The following is a 12,594-nucleotide window of genomic DNA, read 5'->3' as shown; positions in this document are numbered from 1 at the left end:
GGGGGCGCGGGGGGAGCGCGGCGTGTCTTGGCCCGCTGGAGCGGCCCAGCTGCTGGCACGGCGCGAGAAATCCACCCGCCAGAGCCAGTGCTCATTAATCATTTGAACTACTAAACTGCCAGCTCCTTTCAAGATCTTTCAAGAAGTGTTTTCACCCAAAATAGAGTTGAAAACGCGCCGGGCCCTACTTTCAGAGTCTCATCCATCTGGCCATTATGGGGAGTGTCAGGCGGCTCTGACAGACAAGGCTGCTCTGTTCGAGGGGCCCCGGCCCCACAACCTGTCATATCGCGGGGCTGATGGCATCTGACAGCTCCATTTGTACCTCCCCGAGAGATGAAAGGGCCGCTCCCGGCCGCGGGAGAAGGGCAGGGCCAGGGGGATGAGCAGGAGCAGCCCGGGGTGCCAGCAGCATCACTGGCACCGCGCTGGCCCCACGGACACAGCACCCTGAGGTCTGTCCCCAGAGCCCATCGCTGCCCTGGGGTTTGTGGCCATCTGGGGTTTGTTCAAAGGCCGGGGGGCTGTGCCCGCTGCCCACCCCTGGCTCTGGTGCTGTGCCCTGCTGGCACAGAGCACCCCGGAGCTGCCAGCCCTGCCCTGGCCCCCATCTCCCCCAGACTCACCTGCTGTGCACGCCTCCAGTGCTCAGAGCCAGTCCCCAAACCCAGCAGGACAGTCCTAGTGCCCCGAGGGGTTTCCCCACAGCCAGGAGGGCTCAGGGTTGGCTCCACACCGGGACATCCCAAAAGCAGCTGAGAGCTGCTGGATCCTAGTGCTCCCCTTGGAGTGTTCCCCCTAAGCTGCCCCAGTGCTGCAGGATTTCTGTGCCAGCACAACTTGGAAAAGCTTGGGAATTATGGAGGAACAGCAGCAATGGGGACAGAGCACATCCCTGCAGCCAGAGGAGCAGGCACCCAGCCAGCCCCATCTGTCCCAGTTGTTCCCAAAACAAAACCCAACCAGAGCCCCAGAGACTGAGAACCCCAGAAGGAAGGAAGGGCTTTTGGTTCCATTTCCACTTTGCCCAGAACACGGCTCTTCTCACCTCCAAAGGGGGCTGTCCTTCTCCAGCCTGTTGGATGTTACTGGGATTGTGCAGGGAATGGGAACAAAACCCCACAAAGGCAACACTGCTCCAGCAGAGACCAGGAGTCCCTTCCATCCTCGGTGATGAGCAGCCCCATCCTTCTCATCCAGAGAGGAAAATACAGCAAATCTTCTGAGTGCTTCACTCTCCCCTTTCCTCCCTCTGGGAAGTGCAGAGAAGATGGTGAGAGCTCAGCAAAAAGATGTTTAACAGTCCCCATCTCTGTCCTGTTCTCTCTCGGAGCCCCCCAGCCACCCCTTCTGCAGGAGCTGCTCATGGAGAAGTGGCCCCAGGACCTGAGGCTCCCACTGCTCCCGTCTTCTTTGGTGCAGCAGCATCTCCCTCTCCCAGGGATGCACCAGTGGAGATGCAGGGGTGCTGTGGTGGGCACCAGCACAGCCCTGAGTGCTGCAGGGGAGCCACCCTTTGCAGCTGTGTGGGAAACAAAAAAGGCCATTTTGGTTCTCTGTTCCACTGAGGTGTCTGCAGGAAGGGTCTGTCAAGCCCCAGAAGCCACCAGATGCCCAGGATGCTGCATCCTTCATCTCCTTCCAAATTTTGCCAGGCCAGGAGGGGTGATCCATGAATTTTGGGACCACAAGGTGTTGGAAGAGGTCACGTTGCACCCTGCACAGTGTCGGGTGTCCTGTCCAGCTCTGCTCAGCCTGTCAGGGCCAGCTCTGATAGCACAGGGTCAGCATTCCACCGTCACCTTTGGCAAAGGCACCTCCCCCGTGGGTCACATCCTCCTGTCCTGTGTCCCTGCACCACGCTGGAAGGTGGGATGAAGTCATGGCAAAGCTGCTCCAAGTGGTTTCCATGAGCACCTTCAGAAAAAAAACGGGTCTGTGTAAATCTGTATAAATCTGTGTAAATCTGTGTTATTGTGACTCGAGCTCCAGGACCCTGCTCTGCGCACGGAGCTGTCAGCGGAGTGCCCTCCCCTGCTCTCCAGGGAGCTTCAGCTGAAGTGTTGGTGTGTAAGGATCAGCACTCCTCAGTTTGTCACCACAATGAACAGAGGGTGACTGTGACCCGGCCTGCAGGAACGAGCGGGATCGCTGCCACACTCCGGTGTCAACCTGTGCGAGGAAACGGCCGTGGCCCAGCCCCAGGGCTTTGTCACCTGCCAGGGGCTCTGTGCTGGACTGTCACGCTGATCAGACACTGGAGAAGAGGGAAACATGGCCATGGTCACCCTGGGCACTTCCCATGGGTCACTGGTGACCAGCCAAGGCCGGGTGTCCTGGTGTGGCGAGGAACATGTCAGTGTTATCGCTGCTGAAGCTGGAACCAGAGCTGCTGGAGGATTTGCTGCTGGAGGATTTGAAGCACACACCAATCCATGGCCAGGGCAGAGGCAGCAGCAGCTCTTCAGCTGTTATCCAGAGCCAGAGGAAAGTCCACTCCCATTTGTGGCATTCCTGGCCACTGCAGTGCCCCGGGTGCTTGCCCATACTCTTCTGGCTTTGGCACCTTGAGGTCTTTGTCCTTCTCCACTCACCTCGTCCAGCCTCTTGTCACTTGCGCTGTCCCACTGCTTGGAGTGGCTGGAGGTGATCCCACAGCAGGGCAGTGCGGGGCTCTGGTGGGCACACACAGCTCCACACCCTGGTGCTGCCCTGGCTGCTCCGTGTCACCACCGTGTCACCGTCGGCTGCTCCAGCTGCTCCTTCTGCAGGGCTACAGCCTGGCACAGGACCTCTGCTGCCACCTCCAAGCACAGCTCTGTCCCTCCAGGTCTGCTCTCAGCCCATGCAGCACCAAGTGTGCCCCAAAGCAAACCCCTGACCCCAGGCTGGGCACGGGGATGCTGGTGGGGGGACAGGAGGTGTCCACACCACTCTGACTCGGAGGACAAACAGAGCTCGTGTTCTCCGTGGCTTCCACCAGCGCTCACGTGGAAAGAAAAGCTGCTTTATGCAGCTGAGGAACTTCTCATCCACCCACCATGGCTCTGCTCTGGCCCATGCCTCTGCATCCCGACCTGACCCCTGGGCAGGCTCCAGCCCTCGAGGACGCCGTGCTCCGCTCTGGACTCTGAAACGCCTTGTACGTCTGCGGGCAGCCACCTCTGCATCACCTAAAAGACATCGGGGATTTTTGTGCAAGAGAGGAAGGAAAACAACAAGAAAAAATAGGGCCTGGCTCTTTCATTCACGTATTTATTGGGCGGACAGCGTGGCTGTGGTCAGCTGGGCTTCGGCCTTCACAGACGGGGATATTTATAAGGCACGCGGAGCGGCTCGGCGTGTGCGTCCAAGTCATTCCTTCCCCGGCACAGGGTATAATGTTGCCTTTGTTCGGCTGCCTCCGGCACAGCAGAGCGTGCCGTGCCGCTCGGCCGGGCCCCTCGCCGTGCCCCGGCAGCCCCGGCGCAGCCCCGCTCCTTCCACACACACCACGGCCCCGGCAACTGCCACCATAAATCAATAGGGAAGGAGAGGCTGCCAGTTAGACTAAACAAGTGCATTTGCAAGGATTGCTAACCCTCATTAATCACTCTGACAGTCCTAAAAACACATTTCCCCTTTAATGACTGTATTTGGATAATCAGAGCTTTTTCCTCGCGGCGCGGGGTGAGTGGCGGTGGGCGCGACTTTGGCGAGCGCCGGCACCGGGGTCACCGGCGAGTCAAGAGCTGCAGGTCCCCGGCAGCTCGGGTGAGCTGGAGAAGGTGCTGCTGTGCCACGGGGAAAGGAGCCACCAGCACAGCCCTAACACTGCTGTTCCCACATCCGACACCCACCGGTGTCCTCCCAGCCCCGGCTGGATTCGAAAAGGTCTTTTTCTGTCTCTCCACGTTCCCTTTAGGTGACTTTTGCCTCCTGGAGAGGTTTGAAACCTGGCACATTTTTCTGTATAAATGATGCAACACATTAATGCACAGCACATTATGAAAATGGTAATTCAAACCCATACAACTCTAAATTAAGCCATACATTATCCGACCCACTCAGCCATATATTTTGCAGAAAGACAGGATTGAATCAAATCAAACCGAAACTGTGGAGTGCAGGTTGTTAGACAGAATGATTAATAAAGTGCATCCCAGTGCTCTTATTATAAAATGAATTCCGCAATAACCTGGGCATACATTACACAGGGAATTATTTAATATATTGGCAATGCAACTGTTCCCCAGCAGCTCCAGCCCGAGTGCCGCCGCTATCAGATGATACTCGTGGTGTTTACACGGTCTGGCCCCGCTGCTGCAGTCCTTAGGGAGGGGAAAAATATTCCTCAGGGAACCTCCTGCACAGCAGAACACATCCAGGCAGCACCCGTGGGTGAAGGGAAGGCGCACGGGCTCGTTTTTGGAGCATCCTTGTGTGGCAGGGTTTGGGGGAGAGAGGGATGGAGCTTTGCCGCGAGGAGGGATGCGCCCAGCAGCTCTGGGAGAAGGCTCTGGCAGGATGAGGCCGTGCAGCTCCTTGCTCCGTGCCCCGGCTGCTCCACGGCTGGGATCTGGCACGGCCTCGGCAGTGCCAGCACCCGGAGCGGCTGTGCCGGGTGTGCTGATTTTGGCAGTGGGCTACCGCACCTTCAGGGTCTGCGGCATCATCCTCCCACCCTGCGGCACGAGGTGCCCAGCCACGGCCAGGGACTGGCATGGTGGGACAAAATCGCAGTGCAGGAACCTGAGACAGCCCCCATGACGAAGCCACAGCCAGGATTTACGATGGGCACTGGCAGTGCCCGAGCGAGGCCGACACCGAGCGGCGTCACTGCTGGGAGTGGGAGCCACATCCAGGGAGAAGCGATGCTCCCGAGGGCCAGAGGGGCTGGATACCTCCCGTGCCACTGGAGAGAATTCACTGGAGCTGCTCTGCCCACCGCTCGTGACACCCTCCTCCACAGCCAGCATCAGCTGCCGAAGGGCTCAGCACCCAGCAGGGACACAGGAGGCTGCACCAGCCTGGGCTTGGCAGCCTCTTCCTGCTGTGCCCACAGGACAGAGCAAACACCCGCAGCAAAGCACCCCTGTGCCAGCCCCAGCCCTGCAAACACCCCTGTGCCAGCCCCAGCCCTGCAAACCCCAGCCCTCATCCAGCAAACATCCCACCTGGAAAGAGCAACACCAGCACGGCCACAACCAGACCCCAGCCACGTCCGCACAGGGGCAGCCACAGACCCCCAAAACCAGCCTCGGGGAGCTCAGCACGGAGCCAAACTGGCCACTGGACCACCAAACCTCTCCTGCTGCCATAGGAAAGCCCGGCTGGGCCCTCCCACCGGCCCCACGCCCGCAGCCACGCTCGAGGCACAGGCAGGGAAATAAAAATCCCTTCAGCAAAAGTAGTCCCTGTTCTCAGCGCGTTATTTTTCAGCTCAAAGGACACAAAGGAATTTAAACACAGGGCATAAAGCAATATCGAGAAGGCAATTAACAGGGATTAATTGCGTGACTCACTGAAATGCAACAGGAACGAGGCAGAAAATAAAAAAGTGATATGGGGCAATGGGGCATGCAGGGTTTCAAGGGGGAGCTTGGCCGGGGGTCCCAGTGCTGCAGTAAAAGTGCTTTCCTTGGGGCACGGAGCAGGCAGAGCCCCAGAACACGGCGGGGACGGAGCCAGACCACGTCAGAGCCATTCATCCCCCTCCTCCCGGCACCGAGATCGAACGGGAGCAGGCAGGACGCCTCCAGCTCCCGGTTGTCCTCACACCGAAACCCGGCACCCTGCTCCTACCACAACTGCACCCCTAAAACGGCACCCCGGGAGGGGGTGACCACCCGCGGGCACGGCTCTGATCCCGCCAAACGCCTTCTCGAACCTTCCCTCCGCCGCCACGCGTGGGGACACCGGGGGCAGGGACACGCGGGGAGGGGGACGGGGGCGCGGAGACCGCGGGGCCGCGCCGGGAGCGCGGCCGGGGCTCCGGTACCGCGGGGCTCCTCCGGTGCCGCTCCCGCCGCCGCCGCCGCTAGATGGTGCTGGGACCCCGCGGCCCCCGCCGGACCCCCGGGCAGGGACGAGACGAGACCAGAGCGTGGGTACAACCAAGAGCCGTTTATTAACAAAATCAGACTTACCGGGGCTCGTCCGCCCGCCCGGGGCCGCCGGTCCTGCCGCTGCGCCCGCCGCTCCTCCGGTCCCCCCACCGGGGATGGGGGGGACACGCGGGGTCCTGCAGCCCCCGGCGGGGCACGGCCTGGGGTGAACATCACCCGGCCGGCGTGAGCAGCCCCCCCGGCCCCGGACACAGCGCAAAAAAAGGTTAAAAAAAAAAAAAAAAGAAAAAGAAAAATTAAAAAAAAAAAAAAAACCACAAAAAATTTTAAAAGGGAAAAAAATTTGAAAACCCCAACGATTAAAAATAAGAAAAAAATTACAAAAAAAATTACATCTGCAAGTTACAAATGCAGAGAACAGAATCCCAGAGCGATAAACGCAGAGAGGAAGGAGGAAAATGCCTTTTTTTTTTTTTTTTTTTTTTTTTTCTTTTCCATGTGTGGCAGGAGTCATGCAAGAATTTCTCAGGGGAAATTAAAAAGGGGAAGGAAAAAAAAAATTCAAAAGAAACAGAAGGGGAAAACCAAAGCCCCACACCTGCAAAGTAAAGAGGGATTTTTTTTTTCTTTTTTTCGGGTTTTTTTTTTTGTTTTTTTTTTTTTTTTTGGACACAGACTATTGCATACCATTGATTCATTGGTGTATAATGCACTTATATTCCCAGCTTTAAGCTAACATACAGTAATAAATACAGAGTCCAAGGAGGGCGCGGGGGGCTGGGGCTGAGCCGGCCGGGGCCGCGCTGGTTACTGATATCCCAAAGCCGAGGCTGACGTGAGTCTTTGGCCGTAGAGCGCGTACGGGGAGTAGTAAGGTCCGGCGGCCGGCAAGGAGGGCACGGGCAGGGCGCCGGCCGTGGGCAAGTGGCTCTTGCCGTAGGGGTGGTACCTGTTTAGTCCCAAAGTGTGTGGGCTCCTCAAGGAGAGCGAGGCCGGTAAGGTGTTGGGGCTCCCGGGGGCGGCGGGCGGGAGGTGCAGGTGGCAGGAGGCCGCGGAGCCCAGCCCGGAGGTAGGGTAGCCCGCCAAGAGTTTCTCGGCCCCCGGCAGGGCCGTGTGGGTCCGTAGGTGGGTGAGCAGCTCCTCCGAGGTGGCAAACCTCTTGTCGCAGGGTCCGCTGGCAGACACCCAGTTGCATATGTGGGGCAGGGGGTCGTTCTGCAGCATGAAGCCGTAGGTGTACAGGGGGTGGCCGGGCAGGCTGGGGGTGCCGCTGGAGGAGAGCGTGGTGTGCACCGAGTGCAGGGGGTGCGTGGGGTACACCAAGGGGTATCCGCTCTTGAGGCTGCCGGGGTCGTGCACGCAGCTGGAGCAGTTGCTGGAGCCCAGGTGCGAGGCGCTGTGGTAGCTCAGGCAGTACGGGTCCCGGCATAATCCCTGCATGAAGGAGGGCGGCGAGGCCCCGGTGAGCGGGCTGGAGCTGGGCGGTTTGCCCGGCAGCCCCAGCGCCCCCGGCAGCTGGCTGCCCACCAGCCCCGGCTTGGTGGGGTCCAGCCCGGGCACGAACTGGGACGGGTAGCCGGCGTAGGCGCCGACGATGGAGCCGTGGTAGCCGATGCTGGAGGGCGGCAAGGGGAAGACGGAGTGGCCCGGCTTGTAGGGCGACACGGGGGCCACATGGCCGGCGGGCGGCAGCGCGGGGGGCTCCGACTTGCGGCCCGAGGGGGGCTCGCCGTGCGCCCCGGGCTCCACCACCCCGCGCCCCAGCGCCCCGCCCGTCCCTTCGGGGCTGGGCTTGCCGCTCTCGGGCTCCTTCTTCTCCTCGGCGCCCTTGGGGTCGGGGTGCTGCGGCGAGGCCCCGCGGGAGCCGCCGGGCGAGGCGGCGGCGTGCGGGGGGAACGGCGGGCACGCGGCGCTGGGCACCCGAAAGCCGGCCTTGTCCGCGCCGCCCTCCTTGCGCGGCTCCCCGCCGCCCTTCGAGTAGGGCTTGAAGCTCGACTTGTCCTCGGCGGGCGCGTCCCCGCTGCCCGGCGGCTTCAGCGCGGCGGGCCGGGCGGAGGGCTCCTTGTCGGCGGCGGGCGCGGCGGCCGCCACGGCGTTCAGCTTGGAGGAGGGCGGCGGGTCGGGCTTCCCGATCTGCGAGCAGGTCTGGGCCAGCAGCGCCAGCGGGCTCTTCTTGGCGTCCAGCTGCGGGCGGAGCGGAGCCGGTCAGGGGGGACCCCGACGGCGCCCCCGCACCGGCCTCCCCCCACCCCCGAAACCCCGGGGCCGGGCCCGGCGCCGAGCCAGGGAGCGGGGATGGGGGGGACGGGGCGGGGGGACGCGCCCGGCCGCGGAGAAGAGGGACCGGGTGGGGTGGGGGGAGCGGGGCTGCGGCGGCGGCGGGGGAGGGAAAGAACGGCGTGGGGGGAGCCGAGCACGGCAGAGCCCGGCCGGGAGAACCGGGAGCGGCGGCCGGGAATGCGGGGAGCACCGGGCTGGGAAGCAGCCGGCCGGGAGAACCGGCAGCGCCGGCCGGGAATGCGGGGAGCACCGGGCTGGGAAGAGCCCGACCGGGAGAGCCGGGCTGAGAAGAGCCCGGCCGGGGGGACCGGGAGCTCGGGTGCGGGGGTCCGAGGCGCGGTCGGGGGCGGCGGGCACTGACCTCGATGGGGCTGACGGGCGTGGAGGAGAGCGGCTGGAGGTACTCGGGGTGCAGGAGGTGGCCGCCGTGGGCGCTGAGCATCTTCAGGACGCGGATGGGCAGCCGGCTGGCCTGGCGCAGCGGGTCGGCGGGGGGCGGCCGGGGCGACGGGGCGGCCGCGGCTCCGCGGCTCGGCGGGGTGGCATGGCAGTGCCGGCACAGCTCGGCACGGCACTGCTGGCACAGTTTGCCATGGCATGGATTGGATGACATGACATGGCATGGGATGGCACTGCTGGCACAGTTTACCATGGCATGGGATGGCACTGCTGGCACACCTGGGCATGGCATGGCTTGGGTGACATGACATGGCATGGGATGGCACTGCTGGCACACCTGGGTGTGGCTTGGCTGGAACACCTCAGCAGGGCACAGCATGGCACTGCTAACTCGCCTTGGCATGGCTGACATGCGATGGCACAGCTTGGGATGGCACAGCTCAGCTCAGCTGGCATGGCATGCCCAGTGTGGCTGATCATGGCATGGCATGGCTCAGCTGGCACCACACAGCATGGCACTGCTGCCATGGCATGGCTTAGATGAGATCAGCCTGGCACAGCTCGGCACCCCTGTGCCAGTGGCTCCTGCACCCAAACCTGCAGCCAGGGCCTGTGTCCTGCCACCGCCCTGACCCTGCAGCCAGCACCTGTGCCCCATCTCAGTGCCACCCAAGGTGACAGTGCTGACCTTAACTCAGGCTCTCACAAAGTGACAATTCCCTTATGAACCCACAACTCCTTTTTTCCCAGGCATTTTCTCCTTTCTTTGGTTTGCTGAGTCTTAAAAATCTTCAGGTGCCAGTGCAGGCTGCTGTATAACTAATTAACTTCCAACAATTAACTTCCTATTTCTAGTTACCTTTTCCAGACATCCTTGAATTAATTTCACAAACCTCTGGGGCTTCAGTTTTGCAGGGGGGTGAAAACCAGCCGAGCTCAGGCAGGCTCTGTCCCTGAGGAGCCGAGGCACGTGGATAAATCCTGGAGTGATGTCCTGCATGTGAGACTGTGGGGGCCTGGTGGGGTGAGAGCTCCTTCCCTGGCCTTCAGGAGAATGGGGCCTGGAGGGGAGATGTGCAGTGGGATGGGGGTGTGGAGTGACAGGATAAAATCCTGGGGGCCAGGATGGGATGAGAACTGAGGATCTTTGGCCTGAAGAAAGGTGATGTGGGGCCAGGTGGCCACTCCAGCCCCACCTCTGCCCTCCCTGGGTTTGTGTTTCAGGTCCCTCCTGCCTACGCAGCAAGGGAGAGGGGAAAGGGGGAGAGACAGACACCTCTAATTAATCATATTAACTCCTGACAGATGCTTTATGTTCCAACAATGTTGCTATTATTAAGTTCATGTGCCCACCCCTCTCCAAGCCCGCTGCTCCGGGTTCTGGGAAAAAAGGCTTTGCTGGATTTCCCCAGTGAGTGCTGGCATCACCCAGCGCAGCCTGACATCCAGTCCCGCTCGTCCAACCCCTATCAATCACACCCAGGGTCAGACCTGTCAATTTCCCCTCTTTGTGAGGCTTTTTTCTTCTCTTTTTTTTCGCTCTCCCAAAGCTGACCGCAAGATTGATTCAATCCGGGCAGCGGGATGTGAGCGGAGAGGCGCTGCCGCTCAAAGGAGCCATTCAAGGAAGGAGGAAACAGAAAAAAAAAAAGCCTTTCCTCAAAGTCACTCTAGCTGCTGGCCAACAACAACACGGCCCTCACGGAGTAACCCAAGATGGAGTAACCCAAGATCAGGTGGGACGAGTGCGTAAGAGCAGCGGACGCCGAGGGCACGGAGCAGCGATGCCCCCGCGGCTGTTTGTCCTTCCCTGGACCTCGGGGCATGCCCAAGGCCTGATCCTGCCCTGGTGCTGACACACAGAGACCATTCTGGATCAGCTGGTGTTTGCTGGGGTAAAGCAAACACCCCTTCATCAGAGAGGTGTCGTGGGTAATGATGGATCCACGCTGGAGCCCGTCCTGGTGCAGGTTGGATCCTTTGCTCTAAAACCCACGAGGGTCCTGTTTTTATTAAGGAGAACAGTAACCAGAGGAGAAAAAGTTAAACTTCTCTGTTCCATGTCCAGTTCTGCTCCATGACAAGCCTCTCTCTGCTCAGAGATTGCACAAGTTCAAACAAAAGCAGCAAGACCCCTGCCCAACAAAAATAACACCAGCACCAAAGGAAAAGCAAAATATTTGGAATAGAAGCAAAGCCAAAGAAGACCAGAAGCCTCAGGGAGCACTTTCACCAATGACTGATGATGTTTTCATCCCTAAGCAGGACTTGCCCCACCTGGGCTGCCATTAAGGAGGTTTGATTTTGCCAAGGACGAGTTCCCATGCAGAGCCCTAATGAAGCCCAGGGACTCCGATGTCTTTTGTGACCTGTGAAGTGAGGCTGGGGAAGAGGGAACTGGGTTTTTACCTTCAGGATCTTCCAGTAACTTGGGATGAGTCTGAGCAGGGAGTTTGGTGTCCCATGGCACAGGAATCCTGGGTGCCAGGGCGTGCAGAGCAGGCAGGATGGAGAATTTGGTGGGAGAAGACAAGACAAGACACAAATTTAAATCGCTGGACCTCTCCTCTGCTGGGCTTTGGCTCTGGAATAAACCTCTCCTGGCCCACTGCTGCTGGACACAGGGTAAGGGCAGACAGGGTAAGGGGAGCTGGGGGGTGTGGGGGCAGGCACTGTGTCCCACCTGTGCAGGGCAGTGAGGGGACACCTGCCCTGAGGGACAGGGCAGGGGGACAGGGCAAAGGGACAGAGCAGGGGGACAGGGCAGGGGGACAGGGCAAAGGGACAGAGCAGGGGGACAGGGCAGGAGGATAGGGTAGGGGGACAGGGCAAAGGCAGGGGGACAGGGCAGGGGGACAGAGCAGGGGGACAGAGCAGGGGGACAGAGCAGGGGGACAGCCTGTGCTGTGATGGGACACCTGCCCTGAGGGACAGAGCAGGGGGACAGAGCAGGGGGACAGCCTGTGCAGAGTGGGTCCCTGGGTGGGTCCCACCGAGGTTCCAGTCACCGTGGGGGTACCTGGGGGTGTCTCCAGCCCCCGCTGCGAGATGAGGATGCGAGGCACATCCTAAATCCGAGCCTCCATCTGCCCCCAGTGCCGTTGTACTCCTGCTGTTTCCCAGGTAAATCCTCCCTCACCCCCCAGCCCCTCCCGCTGCTCCGTGCAACCAGAACCTCCCGAGTCAGCGTTTTCCCTGCCCTGCTCCATCCCAGCCCCTCCACTCCCCACGCAGCACCAGCCCAGGCCTTGCTTTTAGCTGCAGAACAAGTGCATAAAAATGATCTTATTTATTACAGGAGACATGTTTTAAAACAACTGACAAAATTGCAAGATGTAAAACGACAAGCAAGTGCTTTTTCTTTTTTAAGCCCGTATAGACTCCTGGCAATGATAAAAATAGTGTTTTCTTTTTTAAAGTTGGAATTAATCTTTCTTTCCAAAGCAATCATGTAGCAGGAAAAGCAGGAAGACACTTGGATATTAACTGATCCTCGCTGGTGATGGTTAGTTATGGAATGGACTCGCTTCCCTCCGCAGAGCCATTAAGGCTGCAAACATTAAAGCACAAAAAGGTGAAGGGTTTTTTCCCCCTCCCCTGCTCCCTTGATGTGTGACTAACAGCTGCTTTTCTGTGTGACAAATCAGTGGGGTCTTCCTGTTGTTGATGTAATGAAGCTGTTTCCTGGTGGGAAATTCTGCGGGATAAATTGCAGAAGGGGGGAGGAGAACATCCCACACTCGCCGAGGAGCTTTGCAGGGAGGGAGCTCGGGAGGTCGGGGCTGGCCCGGGGTCACAGTGACGTCACTGGGCATTTTTGGGGGGTTTTGCCTGCTTATCTCCAGAGGGTCTGCACAGCCCTGGGATG

General features: G+C 59.9%; 1 protein-coding gene across 1 annotated transcript; it reads right to left on the bottom strand.

Moving 5' to 3' along the window:
- Nucleotides 1–6,559: 6,559 nt before the first annotated feature.
- Nucleotides 6,560–8,940, bottom strand: ZNF703 (zinc finger protein 703). The gene is made up of 2 exons (XM_041478556.1): nt 8,689–8,940; nt 6,560–8,231 (listed from the first exon to the last, which is right to left on the bottom strand). Exons 1-2 carry the CDS (start codon nt 8,938–8,940, stop codon nt 6,855–6,857), a joined length of 1,629 nt encoding a protein of 542 aa, XP_041334490.1. The 3' UTR covers nt 6,560–6,854.
- Nucleotides 8,941–12,594: the final 3,654 nt, after the last annotated feature.

Source organism: Pyrgilauda ruficollis, unplaced genomic scaffold (assembly GCF_017590135.1).
Source record: "Pyrgilauda ruficollis isolate IOZ18807 unplaced genomic scaffold, ASM1759013v1 scaffold113, whole genome shotgun sequence".
NCBI lineage: Eukaryota > Metazoa > Chordata > Aves > Passeriformes > Passeridae > Pyrgilauda > Pyrgilauda ruficollis.
The sequence above is the reverse complement of the archived record's forward strand: the minus strand, read 5'-3'. Positions and strand labels throughout refer to the sequence as shown.